This window comes from Pungitius pungitius, chromosome 6, assembly GCF_949316345.1.
Source record: "Pungitius pungitius chromosome 6, fPunPun2.1, whole genome shotgun sequence".
Lineage (NCBI taxonomy): Eukaryota > Metazoa > Chordata > Actinopteri > Perciformes > Gasterosteidae > Pungitius > Pungitius pungitius.
Window position 1 is genome coordinate 13,886,591 of NC_084905.1, and position 17,571 is coordinate 13,904,161.

Here is a 17,571-nt window from a genome sequence, read left to right on the forward strand (position 1 = left end):
GAGTGAGTTATTTAATTTAGGTGGCAAACAGCCATTTGTCTGGAACCATAAATTAAAGCTGAAACAACATTTCACATTTCTGTCTCGAAAAATTAAATCTTCATGTTTCATCCATTCAACTAAGCTTTTGGAATTTGGAATAGCTGACGTGGCGTATCCCTGAATACATGTTGGATTCATTCACTGAGGAACGAGTGCAGAAAATACTTGATCAAGACAGTTAGAGATGAGAAATAGAAAACATGTTGTTGTTGAAAACATTACATTTTAATGGTGCAGCAACTTGCTTTCATGTTACAGCTGGATTGAACCAATCTTACAAAGTGCTGTCATGTATTGATTTGGAAACCTCTTTTGATTTCAATTTGAACAAAACTCGCACATGAGTTACGTTGAGTGTGGAGCTCGGTTCCAGAGTCTCTGCATCAAATATCTGGGTTTAGAAAATGTGTCACAAAGAGGTATGAGTAAAGTGTTCTATTTTCGCTGAGGAGCTGCTTTGCAAACACCCTGGAGCAGAGCAGTTAATCCCCAACTGTTCAAATGTAGCTGCTCATCGGCCAACAGTTTGACATTTTATTCATCCTGGGCAGAAACCAGATATGATTACATACAAAATCCTGTTTTTCATCCAACACTTGGTTATGAAAATGATTTGATTTGAGGCTTGAACCTGAGAATGTTATATCCTGTGCATTTATTCTACCAAAGCTCACAGAACAACGGTTGTCAGGCTCCAATAATTTAGTCGCACAAAACCTTGCCTCCGGGTCAATCTGCGCGCTGATTTTGTGACATCTCAAGGTCTAGATCAATGGTGTCTGGTAACTCAGTCACTGTGGCAGTGGTTGTGTTGATATTAATCATAAGTTATTCAATCGGGGCCCCAGGAGTCAGCTCGATCGCCTGAGAGACGGACAGGAAGGCACACGCAGAGTGGGATGACTCATCAATGGGTGTCTGGGAGATCACTAAATCCCAAAGTGGCACCCAACTTTCAAGTTCAAGCCCAGAATATCATGTCAAAATGACTTTCCATATGGAAAACGGAATGCATCTTTGGTTTGATCATTTTATTCTGTCTGACTGGTGAGAAACTGTTCTGTTCTGAAATGCATTGCAGTTGGGAAAAACATTTAAAAAAACGTCCACCGCTTACTGAATATAACAGTATGTATATATCTCAAGCGTATATCTCATGCATTCTGATTCCTTCTTGTTTGCTCTACACAAACATTGAAACAATCTTTACATGATACCCCTTGAACTTCTGCAGCCCCCATGTGTATGAATCCATTGTATGTTTGGATTACACGCGACCTCAGGCTGGAATACGTTTTTTATACGCAGATTTGCAAAAAGACATATTCTACATAAATATTATTGCTGTCACATGCATTTTTAAAACAAAGTGATTTTGCTATTGTGGCTACTTCTTTCGGCCTCTTTGCTTTTCACCTTGCCACTATCTGACTTCTAGTCTATTAGAGACACAGGGAGGTTTTATCTGGTAAAGCAAACCACAGTGCAGTATTATCTCCAGAGACAGCTGATAGGTATCACTCTACAAATAGGCCGTTCTTCCCAGGACTCGACATAGAGATAATGTGCTGCGTTTTCTTCATCCTATTTTCCCTTTTGCTCGCTCTCTGTCTCTGAATCAGTAACACACAGACTTTGTCTTTTTTTCCTGTCCGTTTATCTCTCTCTTTCTCTCTCTCTCTTTGTCTCCCTCTTTGTCTCCACCTCTCTGTCAGGCTGATCTCTTGGGGAAAGAGGTGTGTTACCTTTCCCACGTTGAAGATTTTGCAGATATTACCCTTTTGTGTTCAAACTAACCCAGGATGGATACATTTTTTAAATAAAAAAACACCACCCTGCTTGCGAGTCTATTCGGGTAGAGTGGAATGTCGACGGTGAGGGAATAGGTGCGTTTGCGAGCATTTGTGAGCCAGCTGTCCTGCAGTGTGCGTGTCTCTAGTGCGTCACCCTGCTTTCTCCGGCCCAGGTTCCCAGCCGTGTTCAGCATATGGTAACCATGGGATACAGGTTATAGATAAGGCTATCTATGCCACCAAATGCCCTTTGACGTCAGACACCTTCCCTTGTCTCGTCTTCTCTTCTCCCCTCAGTTACTTGCGCACAAAGTGCTGGTTTTCAACGATCCTAAATGGCTCTTGCAGACGGCTTTGAAATAGTGAGCAAAATGAGAATTGCTTGCAGCTCTGTGAGGCTTTTGGGAAAGTTGTGCATTGCGCTGGAGGTGAATGTCAGCATTTATCATGCTCACAATACCAACGCTATCACCACGATCTTAAAGAGGTGATCTATAATGTTCAGCATGTTCTCGATCTGCTAACCAGCACTAAACAAGGACTGAGGATAGCAGGTGATGGTGTGGGAAGGATCATTGGTTTTGTCGATAGTAATAGACTAAATAGATGATTTAGAACAAGAAGGGTTAACATAGATTCGTTGTTCCCAAGTAGGTTTAAAATCTATTACTATTCAACTGAAGTCTTTGGATTCAGGGGAGGTATTTGGATTCTCGTCATCTCGTCATTTTGAGACATAGATAACCTTTGAGAGACATGGTAGCAGCTCTTATCACTATTTGGCAGCTGAAATCGTCTTTTCCTTCCTGGGAGCTTCCTTTTTATGGGTTGTAAGCTCATTATTATACAAAACATTTCAACTGGTAAAAATGGTTGTAATCTAAGCTACAGAGTGGAAAGATAATGCAATCATAATTTGGAGGATGTACTGCCATTATCTGTAAATTGTTTTAATAACAGTCTAGTTTCCAAATTCAAATAAGGACATACCAAACAAATAATAACATTGTGTCATTCCTGTGACAATTGGTAGAGATAATGTTATTAGTCAGCTTTTCTCAATATATTTACTGTGACATTTTTCAATAAATCTTGTCTCGTGTTTTGTTTTTTACCAACCTGGAGGCTTCATTGGGCTTGGAGGGGTAGCTGGTGAGAGGACAGCCGGGCCCTGCAGAGCCTGTTGGAGGCTGTGTATCGAGTGATGCGTGTGCTTTGGTGGGTGGCTGATTGCAGACAGACCTGCACTCCTACCGCCCTCCTTCTGGGTCTCCAAAATGCTCTGCTTGCCCTTGCTTGACTCTTAGCTGCCTGGTTCTATCCCACGGCCCCTACATAACCACCATCAAGCCTTAAATATCCGGCTCCGCTAGAAAAGCGAAGGGATCCTGGTGGGATTCAAGTGCGTTCTTGTGGAGCGTTTAGAGAAAGCACTATTGAGCTCACAGCAGAGTCTTTGAGCCCGAATGGCTGGCCGGCTATCTATTGGCACTCGAAAGGCTTCACCTCCAACAGTTTACAGGGAATTCCATTACAAAGTTGATTTCTTGTTGCAATAATGCTGAAATAAGCGGATTTAATGTTGAAGAACTATACCTGATTAAAGCCTAAAAGGACTTCAGGAACAAAAAGGTGAGCTATACCTTTGAAGAATGTGCAAAACGGATTAAGCAGCTGGGTGGGATCCAGCATTCCATAACTTAAGTAGGAGTGACTGTGCTTCTTTAAAATAATATTTCGAAAATAAGATGTTAACAATGTGATTTTCCACTATGCGCTACTATTGATAGTTGAATCTCTTTTTTTAGCTTGTCAATGTAGATTGTGTCTAAAGACATAAAATCAAAATCTTTTTTTGAAAGAAGTTGCTTGAGAGGAGGGGGCATTTCTCAGGAAACATGCTGAGCTGCTGGCTGGCAGTTTGATGGAGTTTGAATGACAGCACAACAGGAGAGGGGGAATTGGAAGAGGACTTTGTGCCCAATCCATGTGCTTCTAATGTGCACAGTTTTCCCTTTGTGTTTTCGGAAAAAAAGTTTTGATTTCCATGGAAATTAACCCTTGCCTGATAACAACAACATCAATTGTCTTTTGTTCAAAAAAATAAATCACGTTTTCTCTTCCATCTAATTTTAAACTGAATTATTGCTCAACAGCGCTTGCATATTTGCAAAAGGACACATCTTGTTACATCACAAAAATCATTCCTTTAAGATAAGGTCAAGGTGTGCCGGCCCAGCACTGCCCTTTGCATTTGCTAACACCAGCACTTAAAGTAATTTGTGTTCTGCTCTTTTTTTGAACGGTAGTACAGACACAATTTTATCTTGTTCCCTTCGCTCTCTCTTTGTAACTTTTACTGAGCCCCTTTTGGTTAAACGGTTGGTTGGTTGATATGTACCCTTTGACAACTGTATTTCTTTCTTAATACACCTATACAAAGTACAAGCCACCTTCTTCTTCACTCACAGTGACCGACTACAAGAGATTTGAATTGAACTGAGGAGGGATGACACATGGCTACATCTTCAACTAAAACAAAAAGGACAAGCTATGGATCCAATTGCTTAAAGTCGTTATGTACCTTGTCCATCCCTACAGCCTCAGCAAAAATGCGCTGAATGATTTTTGCTGTTAATATCATAATCAATTATACATGTGTCAGAACTAATGGCCCAAGCCAATAGAAACGGACATCAATGCTGAACTGAAAGACCAAAGGAATTATTAGAGGAAGCATTATTTCCCTTGGATACTGGAGAGGATTAAACTCCGGGGCTTGTGGGACACTGGAATTGTTTTTCCACTCCCTGGGGTTATCTCAGGTAACAACTATTCAAGTATTATTAAAGAGCTAAAAATGGCCCATACAGTTATAGCAAAGTAAATCAAGCTGCCATTGAGTTTTTGCTTGTGTGTGCTATGATTGTGCATGTGCCTTTGCATGCATGTGTGTGAATGCCCTTGGAGACTTGTGTTTGTGTGTGTAGAGACGTCTGAGCTGACAGAAGCAGTTGGTAGTCGGGATATGCGTCTAAGAAGAAAACAGGGTGAGAAGACCTCCTTAAATGTGCACAGTGCTGCAAAAAACAACTTTGGCATTTGTGCTGGAGTACAAAAAATAAGCACCCGATAAGTCTATTTTGTGCCTGCAAAAATATTGCATATATATATATGTGCTCCAAAATGTAAATTGTGTCTGTCAGAGCACATGTTATCATGTTATATTTTTTCACCTCCTTTGCTGTTTTTCTTGATCATTTGGTTCGTGTTCCCCTTTAGGTATGAAATGTAGGTTAGGAGACATGTAAATGTACACACAACATGCATTAAGAGATAGAACTCCACCGTAGGGCGTGAGCATCCATACATACATGGACCTCTTTCTTTTCCTCTTCGTTCTCGCTCTTATCAGCCTCCTCTTCCCTCCCCCCATTCAGTCTGTCATTATGGCATTGGCTCTGCTCTCTTAAAATGTAAACAAGATGTAATGTCTTTTATGTATGTTCATGTTTTGTGGAACTAAGTGCTCTGGACATGGGCAAAGTAAGGTCAATAGCCACTAATTCTCATTATCCGGGACTATAATGGCAGATATCCATAGGCATAAATGAAATATATTTCGGGCTGGTTCCAGAGTATAATGATCTGAAATTAGAGTGAGTGCATTAATAGCCACAGTGCCGGCCAGCTATAAACAAGGAAAAATAGGTCAGGTGGCGCAGGTCACAAGCAGAGTCCCATACGAAGTAAATATCAGAGGCACTAAGCGGTTGCAGCGATGTCTTGCTTTTCGGCAGCACATTGCTTTATTTGTCATCACTCCTCAAAAGCCTCACCCCATCTTATTCCAGGATAAATCGCCTCGCGGCCCACTCCCTGTTAGTTAATCAAGTTCCAACGCTTCTTTAGATCTTTCATACGGCAGGATTACTCAATTCATAACTAAAAATATATTACCAGTTGAGGAACTAACATTGATGATATAAAATGAAGTTACTCATTCTTTTTTCATACTTTTACTTAGATTCACATTTGCATAAGTATTTCCGCTCTTCTACTTGAGCACACAGTTATAAAGTTATAAATATATAAAACGGGTATCTTCGTGAATGGGTCCCAAAGGAACCACAGCAAGTTCCTGTGATGCGCCATGATGATAAAACACTTTTTTAAGGTGCATTTCACAGTGCAAATTCTTTTCAATGTTGATTTTTTGGCTGCTGTATTAATTCTGTTCCAAAACTCTCGTTTTGTGTCTTTAATTTAAGGGATTCATATAACAAAGACTGAAATGTCAGTAGTAATAATAAGGCAGGTCTAGGGGGGAGGGGTGTGAACTGTCGATCATAATTAATGACTGACAGTTTTATGCCTGTGATAATTTATGGCTCTGTGTGTGTGTGTGTGTGTGTGTGTGTGTGTGTGTGTGTGTGTGTGTATGTGTGGGGTGAGTACGTTGATCAAATGGCGCGTTTCCACCGAGCAGTACGGTACGGTACGGGTCGGTACGGGTCGGGTCTGTTAACCATGATTTGGCGAGCGTTTCCACCGCCAACAGTACCCTTACTTGATAGGCGTGGTATTGGACGGAAAGTAGAGTGACGTCATTCGATCGCGCGAAAACTGAAAGCTAACCGCAAACAACAATGGAGGACATACAGCCGATCCTGTTCTTGCGTTTCGATATGTGGCTGTTAAAGTAAATGCTGCGCGGCGACATTGTTGCGACGGTTTTCCTTCGTGTGTTGTCTTTCCCCTTGCGGCACGCGCAAATGACGACACTCTTTCAACCAATCAACGCTTTGCAGTGAGTCTAGCTCCACCCTTTAGTACCAAACAACTGTGCCAGGTACCCCAACGGAAGGGTACCCAAAAAGTGGTACGGTACGGTGCGGATCTTTGGTACTTTTCTCAGTGGAGACACAAATAAAAGGGTACCGACCCGACCCGTAGCGTACCGTACCGCTCGGTGGAAACGCACCAAAAGAGTCTGTTAACGGTGTTAATAGTGATAAAACAATAAATTGGTTTTAGAGGAAGAATAAACAAAAGTTTTATCAGAAGGTGTTTTTACGAGCGGTCAAACCTCTGATCCAGATAGAAATCAAACACTGGGGGCTAGACATTCAGGTGACCCCTAAGACATCAAAGGGCAAAACCTCTGTAGGAAGTTTGGGCAGACAGTTAGGTGTTATCACAAGATGTTTCACAGGGGGGTCCCCAGACCGGAAGATACGTCATTGAGGGGTGTTTATAGGTCCACAGAAATACCTCCAAAATACTTCACCCTGCCCTCAATCACCGCTAGGACCGCTGCTCCTGATTCTGAAGCTGTTTTTTTGTCGTTGCTCGCTAGAAAATGGATCATGCTCCGCCAGGCTGCATTATAGGTATGTCTACAGACAACGTCGACCATTCAGATGTTGATAACCCCCGCTGTAAGAGAAGGCCTGCTACATGCTTTACTGCAGAGAAAGACCCATCGGTAGAGTTACAGTATGAGGGAGTTAACAGGTATGTGTATATCGTTGAATACTATGATGGAAAAGTGACTCTGGCATCACACATCAACCCTGTGGATGAGAAAGGGGATATTCGTGAAAAAGATGTCAATGTTGTCCATGGTGCATCAGGCCCGAAAATATACCATCTTACCGCAGACCGGTATAACAGACGACATGATGATTTCATTTTTTTGACGGCGTGTGAGGACTTCGAGCAAATTGTGGCTAATAGGGGTCGTAAGGGAGGGGGGGAACAGCCATATCCGCTTACAGACGAAGAGTATAACAAGTGGTTCCCACTCATTTTCTTTATTCAGTGGTGTGACTGGCCTGCTCTGCAAAAAGTGTTTAAACAAATTGACGAAGCAATCAAGAGAGACAGGGTTAATCAGGCTTACGGGTCTGTTAGAAAACGTTGACGACAATACACCGAGTGGTATGCAATCTGGTGTGCCTGCTACCTTGCGTAGACCAAAAATCATCCACCCCTTAAGCATCGAAAAGAATGACAGGTGGATTATGTACTTGTTATGTATATATATCTGCAACTGAGGTTAATTATGCAGAATCCGAAAAATGTTTTTATTTTCAGGCTCTGAAAATGCCAGCCTCCCAACGACCTGGACTCCCCCTTCTTCTCCATCACCTCCATCTAGGATGCTGCAAAAGATTTATTATGATCCATCGCATCATGGGGAATTGGGCAGTGTGGCCAAACTGCTCAACGCCGTTAGAGAATGTACCGGCGTGACTCCTCCCATGACCGCAGGAACAAGACGAACACGTGTATACGTTACATGCCAAGGCTGCAGTACATTTTCCGAGGAACTGGATTTTAGTTAGCGGTATAGACAGACAGTTTCAGATGGATCTTGTTGATATGGCAGAATATGCAGAGGAAAATGACTCGGTGCGGTATTTGTTGACGTGTATTGATGTATTTTCCAAGTACGCCTGTGTTAGATGTCTTTCTAACTAATCAGGCTCCACTGTCGCCAAAGCCTTTAAGGATATTCTGAGGGAGGGGCATGTACCAGCGAAACTCCAAACTGATGAAGGGACAGAGTTTTATAATAAGCAATTTAGGAAGCTTATAGATCAACATAAAATCACAAATTTTTCAACCTCAAATGAGACCAAAGCAAGTGTTGTGGAACGTTTTAACAGGATGTACAGGACGCGAATGTGGAGATATTTAACATCCGTTAATTCACGCAGATATGTGGACGTGGTTCAAGATCTTTTAGACAAGTCACAGACTGGGGCGTCAGAATGTGATGTCACACAACAGTGTGCAAGCTCAATTCTAGTAGTTGTAGTTGTTGTGGGTGCAAGGGATCAGTTATTGCCGTCTATTGATCACAATTTGTACTTTTTACTATTGCTAGTGCAATTGCAAACTAGTGCAATTAAAATATTTAATCACGATTAATCGCATTTATGTCATAGTTAACTCAAAATGAATCATTTTTTCCATATATATTTTTTCATTTAATGCTCTTAAAAAAGTGCATTGACTTGTGTAGGAGCCATATTCATTTGGTATTATTTCATTTAATTTTGCTCTGGGCCACTAGGGGGGCTGTATGTGCTTTGTGGCTCAGCTGACCTCGGATCAGCCCAGGTAGGCCATTTAACCTGCCGGAATCCCAGACACAGGTGTTGCTAATTTGGGAAGCAAACAGTTTTCGACTGTGCCAGTGTGCGTGTGTGCCTTTGTGGTGAGCAATGCGGTTTGTTATTTTGGGTAAATGTATTATGGCAAATGCAAATGCAATGATTTACTTTGCAAATGCAAATGCAAATATCATATAGTGGCAAAAGTTTGCCACTATATGATATTTGCATGTAAAATAAACATACAAATTAATTGTAACAATCAAAGAAAAACAACATTGCATAGTTAAACCACGGCTTAATATTTTCTTTTTTACCAGTTTGCTGTGAAGAAAGCAGTCAGGCCTCTTATTTCATAAACAATGAACCAGTTAGGTTACCAAAAAAAGGTAAGCCTACTTCTTTACTTTTAGACAGCCACTCAAACAAGCCTGGGTGTCATCCACCCCCCCTTATTAGTTTCAAGAAAACGTTAATCTCGCGATAAAAAAATTGACGTTGTTAAAATGGGTTTGCATTAACATTGTTAATAAGGCGTTCAACTGACAGCACTACTTTTTGCACAAGGAGCCTACAATACATCTTTATTTTACAATAACATGATCTATACTTGGGTTAATATCATCACTGCTGCTCCTGAGGCTTTTAAACTAAAATAAAATCTTTTGTTTATAGGCTGTTATAACCTTTTAGCATAAGACTATGTTATAACATAGCCCTAATTTAATTAATTGTACCCTTTATTTGTTTCATCAGTCCTGCTGATATTTCACATTCTTCGCAAAAGGAGAACAGATCAGATACATTGTTACTTTGTTGACACAGTGTGTACCAGAGGTGTAGACTCGAGTCATGAATTTGATGACTTGAGACTCGACTCGACAAAACGTACAAAGACTTGCAAATCGACTTGGACTTTAACATCGATGACTCGTGACTTCACTTGGACTCGAGCCTTTTGACTCGAGAAGACTTGCTACTTCCCATGAAAACTGGGGGAAACATTTTCACACGGCCGCGCCGCTCTGTTTATCTGCATCTGTCAAAAAAATGTGCGCCACCTTTATGCAGAGAGCGTGCGCTGCCTGCACGACATCCAATCACTGCAGTCCATTTTACCGTATCAACGAGACAGCTCGTTCATGGTTACAAAAATCTGGATTTTTGAACCCGGATTCAGACTCCGATGGAAATCTTCGCCAACATTATGTCAACGTCCGTTTTAAAGTACTGTAATGAGCTGAGTTAATGTTATTAGTTAATCAGTTATGCAGATGTTGCATGTGTTCACGTTATGCTCTGTTACCAGCTGTAGTTACGAGAGACAACCCGAGTTTTGGGGGGCTGTGTATGCGGAAGTGTTCGTTCGGCGTGGTGACGGCCAACAGTGACCAAAGTTGAGTTGTTTTATATAAATAAATGCACCGGAGTTGCAAGCCAGTCATCGCCTCCTTATTTACGCTGCAACATTGGGGTGAGCGTTACAGTACTATAACACAGTCACAGTCGATCCACCATTACCCTTCCCTTCGTAGTCTAGGTCTGTGAGGCAGCGCACCATCACCCAGGGTTCCCCGTCCCCACTATAATAAGAGGACTTGAAATGACTCGAAACTAAAATGGTAAGACTTTGGACTCGACTTGAGACTTAATGGCTTTGACTTTTGACTCGACTTGGGACTTGCCCCATGTTTGACTCGACTTTACTCGGGACTCGAGGGCAACGACTTGAGACTTGCTTGTGACTTGCATAACAATGACTTTGTCCCACCTCTGGTGTGTACTGGTAAAAACAAAACCTTTCCTCTTGTATCTCAACCCTCAGTCTTTTTTCTTCCTTTGAGGCTTTTGTTGAAAACATTCAATTCATTTAGAAAACATCTGTATGATTGTCAGACAATATTCCTTTTCTTACATTGATTTAGTTCAATGAAGTCCATACTAATGTTTTCTCTGAATTTAACCTTTGGATAGTGTTTTTCACAATAAATGCATGCCAAAAAATGTTTATTAGTAATTAGTAGAGCCTTTCCATCCCTCCTGTTAAGCATGTGTTTTAACACATAGCTCAAAATAGCCAAATATTATAAATAAATAAATATTTGCACTCAGGATTCATTTCATTTAACAGTCTTGTGCTCTTGAATCTACTTAAATCAAAAGAGGAAGAATAACCTCTATAGGCTGCCTTGTTGGCCCCCACCGTTCAGTGACACCTCAGTTTCTCAAGACGTTGCTTCAACAAAGATTTGTATTACTCTTTTCTCGTCTTTGTTTTAAAGAATGCCTGTGCATCTCTCATCTCCGACCTCGAGTCTCTGTAGAAACATTTTAGTACACATCACCAATTCTTATTCTCCTGGACACATTGAGGAATTACTTCTCTTACTTCCGTTAGTCTTTGTGTAACTAATAATTACTCTTTCACATCAGTCACTCATGCTTCATTCCAATAGCTTTCATTCATTTTGATGAAACAGGAAGACATAACAATTCTTTAATAATATCAATAATAATAATAAAACGTTTTTGGATCTATGATCCCTAATTGCACACATTCTCTGTGGTGGTATTCGTTTGTAGTCTTACCCTAATAGTGACATTTTATCAATTAATAAACCCATTTATTAACTAATTTTCTTTATTTGTTCATCCTGAGGTTAAAATAACAGATCTGCGTGCTTCTGGAATCACACAAAAATATTACCTCACGTCCCCCACCATTAAAGTTAATTTAAAAAAGTGGGTTGGCTTGTTTTATACAAATGTTTTATTTTACTGAAAAACATTGCCAAACAGGGCGATACAAAATAAAATCATAAAGTGCACATTTCTACTCCAAACTGAACATCTATCTGCAATATGTGCAAGGGACTCGTGCGCACACACCTTTGCATAGCAGACCAATATCAACACGAGAGGCAGGACAGATCCCAAAACAAACGTGCACATCACGTAGATTTTCCTGTAGTGATCCGGCCAGACCTCCCAGCAGAAGGTGTTGTTAACCTCCCTCTCTACGATGCTCTGGTAGTGCGCAACGGGCGCAACCATGACCAGGGACAGGATCCAGATGAGCACCACCCCGAGCATGGCGTGCCTCCACACGCGGATTGAAGAGGACTTCCTGGCGTGGACGATCGCCACGTAGCGGTCCACGGACATGGCCGACAGCGTAAAAATGCTGACCAGCATGGACATGGTGAAGAAGTAGTAGATGAACTTGCAGATGAACGCTCCCAACGTGCATATATCAGAAGAGAGATGAAGTTGTCCACACCCATCCCCAATGCAGGTGTAGCAGGCAGCGGTGTATGCGTTGAAACGCTGACTTTGGTTCTCCACCTCGAGCTCCATCCTTTAGCTGTTCCCTCCGCTGGTTTAGAGGAGTTACATGTTGCTACGGTGGAGCTCATATTGTAATATGTGGTGAATAAAGGATGGAGCTCCTTTTTTCGCAACGTCACCAAGCCGCGCGCATCACATCGCGCAAATACCTTTCCTCTATTTCCTGTGAAATGGGAACAAACAGAAAGTCTCTCAGCACTCAGTAGTGTCACAATTTAAACCCCACCATAAGAGCGTTTTGCCCTTTGTCCCTTTGTTAAACTACTAGAATATTAGTGCTTTTACAAAATGGAAACTTTGAAACACAATTTCAAATGACAGAAATACCCTTCAAAAGTATGGGCTAGACTAGAAAACTCATTTCTGTACAGGGAGCTCCAAAACAGGCATGCTGGTGCACTCTTCTTTGTGGTTCAGTTCCTTCCTACGATAGCCATTGGATCAAATTTTGTTGATGGTGAAGCCTTTGCCCTGATGTTTCACGGTGTCATAATGATGGGCGATGATCAGATTTATCACGTGATGTCCTGGAGGAATGACTGTGGTGTGTTATGAAAAGATGAGCGACTGAGCCTACCTCCCACCTCTGAGCCTATCTTCCACCTCTGAGCCTACCTTCCACCTCTGAGCCAACCTTCCACCTCTGAGCCTACCTCCCACCTCTGAGCCTATCTTCCACCTCTGAGCCTACCTTCCACCTCTGAGCCAACCTTCCACCTCTGAGCCAACCTTCCACCTCTGAGCCTACCTTCCACCTCTGAGCCTACCTTCCACCTCTGACCCTATCTTCCACCTCTGAGCCTACCTTCCACCTCTGAGCCTACCTCCCACCTCTGAGCCTATATTCCACCTCTGAGCCTACCTTCCACCTCTGAGCCTACCTTCCACCGCTGAGCCTACCTTCCACCTCTGAGCCTACCTTCCACCTCTGAGCCTACCTCCCACCTCTGAGCCTACCTTCCACCTCTGAGCCTACCTTCCACCTCTGAGCCTACCTCCCACCTCTGAGCCTACCTTCCACCTCTGAGCCTACCATCCACCTCTGAGCCTACCTTCCACCTCTGAGCCTACCTTCCACATCTGGACCTACCTTCCACCTCTGAGCCTACCTCCTCATACTGTAACTTTACAGATGGGTCGTTCTCTGCAGTAAAGCATGTAGCAGGCCTTCTCTTACGGCGGAGGAAATCAACATCTGAATGGTCGGCGTTGTCTGTAGACATACCTATAATGCAGCCTGGCGGAGCATGATCCATTTTGCAAAGATTTCCTAGCGAGCAACGAAAAAAAACAGCTTCAGAATCAGGAGCAGCGGTCCCAGCGGTGATTGAGGGCAGAGTGAAGTATTTTGGAGGTATTTCTGTGGACCTATAAACACCCCTCAATGACGTATCTTCCGGTCTTGGGACCCCCCTGTGAAACATCTTGTGATAACACCTAACTGTCTGCCCAAACTTCCTACAGAGGTTTTGCCCTTTGATGTCTTAAGGGTCACCTGAATGTCTAGCCCCCAGTGTTTGATTTCTATCTGCATCAGAGGGGGTGACCGGTCGTAAAAACAACTTCTGATAAAACTTTTGTTTATTCTTCCTCTAAAGCCATTTTATTGTTTTATCACTACTAACACCTTTAACATACTCTTTGATCTACGCCCTCAACCCCCCCCCCCCCTCCACACACACACACACAGCCATAAATTCACACAGTCATAAAACTGTCAGTCATAAATTATGATTGACAGGGAATACCCACCCTATTATTACTACTAATGTCACTAACCATGGATTCTCCCATCTCAGGAGGCAAAAGCTTCCTATCCTTGTGTTTAAAAGGTTTAACTATTATTTATATCTAATAACTATCAGAAAACTAACATATAAATAATTCTGTACTTTTTCTCTGGGACACAGGGAGTTCAGATCCAGGAAATAGACATGTGTCATAGAGCTGAGAGCTGACTTGGTGGGATTCAAGTTGATGTGAGCATTACGGGACGGCTCCACAGCTCCCTGTCCTTAAATGGCCCGTTCCCCAGTGAGAGCCACTGAGTGCACCTGAAGTTTGCTGCACTATGTGCAATCTTGCGTCTTGGCATTCAGGTTGCGTTTGGCCTGCAGGTCTGCAAAAATCTGCAAGCCCTTACTTAGCTGCATCCCAAATGACCTCATACCCTCTCCACACCACCTCATGTTATAATGTTAGGTGTAGTTCTATTTTTTTGTTGTTTGTTTGCAACAATGTCCCACCACAGAACCAATGATGGATTGGAGTAATGCCCAGCTATTTATCTCTCTTAAGGAATGTGCATAGAAGAGAGATAATACAACTTTGCTTACACCAGATAATTCCCATGCAGATATTAATCTTTATTTATTTATCATTATTTAGGATGGTATGTCTTCTGTGTCTGTGCTACATGGATTAGGGGGAAAGTGGTCGCGAGTAATTGGGTCATTGATTGTATCTGTTTGGACGGACACTGACCACTGAAACAAAAGAACAGCATCTTTTGAGGCTCCACATTCTTGTCCAATGTCCATATCTGTCCATTTCAGACCAAGACGATAGAAAGTCATGTGATCTCGAGAAAACATCAGGAAAAAAACTTCTCAAGCACTAAGGGCACCTTATATCAAAAATTCACACTGAATCCTTTTCAAGCAGCTTTTGCTCTTCGGGCAGAAGAGCTGAAATTCAAATGTGAATATGAAAGGTCTGATCACCTTAATTAATGTGACCCGGTGGTGACGCACAGGAGCCAGAATCAACTGGAGCCTGAGACTACTATACCAAAAAATGTTTATTAAATGAACGGCACAAAGAAACTCCACTCATTAAAAGGGGATCAAGTACTGTTTACCTAATTTAAATCAAACAAAACAAACTGAAAAAAAAGAAAATTGACCATGTGGGACCAAACTGCACAATCCAGGAGGTCAGTATAAAGATGTTAAACAGAGTATGTAGTCACAAAATATAGCTGATAAGTGATACATTTGATAAATGGATCAAATTAGCTCAAATAACATGACTGTGGCGGTGGGGCGTGGTTTGGCTCTGCTGCAGAGGGGGCAGGGTGGGGGAGTGGAGGTGTAATTGGCCTTTGGCTTCATCAGGTTAATTATGTCTCTCCCCCAAAAAAACACAGTGGCGATCCGGGGGGAGAAATAGGACGTAGAAACACAGACAAGGCGTCACGATGGCTATTGTGCTTTTAACAGTAATGGATGCATTTCTGAAGTGTGTGTCCGCCTCTTTTTCCCCACAACAACCTATTGGTAACCAGATAAACCAAACAATAAAAGCACATGCATTTACATAATTGAATACTTGTTATTTTTCTGAGAGTCTCGTCTTTCGTGTACCTGCGTACTCGTCCAAAAAAAAACTCACTTCTTCAAAAGAAATGTTATCTGTGTGTATTTGCCTGTGCAGTTGCATATCTCTGCATTTACAATCTATTGGTTGGGAAGAGTGCAAATCTCTTTATGTTCATGGGCGTTTTTGGAGGCTCTACATTTCTGTACAGCCTGCAACCTGTTGACCATTTGCTTCAGATCTTTGATGGTGTTTATGTCTCTGCCTGTGCAGCAAGTGCACTCTGTGGAAAACTAAACGTGCAATGTGTTGGACAATAGCTGTTAAAGATACATGCCACACTCAAATGCATCTGACCTTCAAAAACAGCAGAATGGTTATGTAGGAGATGGTTAGAGAAACAGGGCAAAACATGGATCTATTTAGATGCTCAATAAAGCATTCAGTGCTGACAAATTAAAGAGTTTTACACCTGGGAACCAGAAAGTGGGAGCTACACTTGTTCGATGACGCCATGCGTCGGGGTAGGATTAAATGATGGTAACTAAAGGATGACCACAGCGCACCGCGGTGAGCATTAGCTAACCAGAAGGGTGTGACAAAGAGACTCACATGCACAGAAATGTGTATAAACAATGCAGAGAGATTCTTATAAAGAAAGCAACACAGCGTGAAAGCAACTTATTGTTGAACTGTGCAGTGTTTGTTTGATTTTTTGTGACGTTTTGCAATCTCGAACTGAACATTCTGGATGGTATTTCATGTCTTACTAGTACTTGAAGCAACACCCTCCATTGGCTGAGCCTGAATGTGCGCTGTGTGACAAAACATAAAAAGTTCAGAAAAACATGACACTTTCTTTGTGATTTCAATAACAGTTAGCAGAGTTGTTTAAATATAAGGCTAATTAATGCTTAAAAAACACTAATTTGATCAAATTAGAAGTGAGAAAATAAAATACATGAGCACACACTAATGTGTCTGCCCTTACGGTAGTGTGATTGGGTAGGCCACAACAGTTGTCATAGTAACACTGTGGTTGATCCTGGGCGCGTGTGTGTGGGATGGTCGGGTAAGGTCGGGGCAAGCTGGGGATCCGGTCATCAAAATAATGAGTGTGCTCAAAACTCTTTACAATTTCAATCCATTTTTGTCTATTATATGTTATCTACGCTTCAGCACTGTGAAATGGACAGTTTCTATTGAATCACACAGATATGACTGAACGGTCAAGGATTTCAGATTGAATTTTCGCTAACATCAACAAAGAAACTGAAACCTTTCTAAAAGAACATCACAAAGATCTACATTTCCATATTTAGAGCATGCTTATTGTCAGTTCTATCTATTTGTCATCTGAAATAGTATTGAATTCCCTCCGAGGCACTGGTGGAACATTGAGTTAAACATATGAGAAAAAGAAAGCAGTATTGATGTTTCTAATGCTCAATCAACTTGCACGAGTCACTACATCACCGCTGTATTTTCACGCATTGCCTGCAAATGATCTAGCTTTAAATCAATTAACATTGGTCAATAAATCACAAAGCAAATATTCTAACCTGTTTTGTAATATTAAATGTGTAGACATCAAAAACTTAAAAATGAACTAATAGTTTGAAATCTAAATAAATATTTACCCATGGTAAAAAACAAATCTAAAGACCATACCACATCATCAACAATGGGTAATCAATCAGGCATTCAATCAGCGAGTATTTTCTAGGCTAGCTCATAACAAAAAGGTCAGCGTCTTTCAAAATGGCTGAAAAACGAAGAGGGGAAAAGCGTGACATGCATTGCAAAGATTCAACATATTAGGTTGAAGTCCAAGCCACTGATAAACGGTCTCTCCTTCAGTTGAGTACTTATTTGTCTTTGTCAAACTGCGCCCGGCTTGATGGTCAACTAATAGTAAAACTGAGACAAGCAGAATAACTGCAAAA

The 17,571-nt window shown here is 41.7% G+C and overlaps 1 protein-coding gene across 1 annotated transcript; it reads right to left on the reverse strand.

The window, feature by feature from the left end:
* Positions 1-7,405: 7,405 nt before the first annotated feature.
* Positions 7,406-12,316, reverse strand: LOC119195998 (galanin receptor type 1-like). The gene is made up of 2 exons (XM_037451355.1): positions 11,849-12,316; positions 7,406-7,411 (listed from the first exon to the last, which is right to left on the reverse strand). The coding sequence occupies exons 1-2, from the start codon at positions 12,314-12,316 to the stop codon at positions 7,406-7,408; spliced, it is 474 nt and encodes a 157-aa protein (XP_037307252.1).
* Between the last annotated feature and the right edge of the window lie 5,255 nt (positions 12,317-17,571).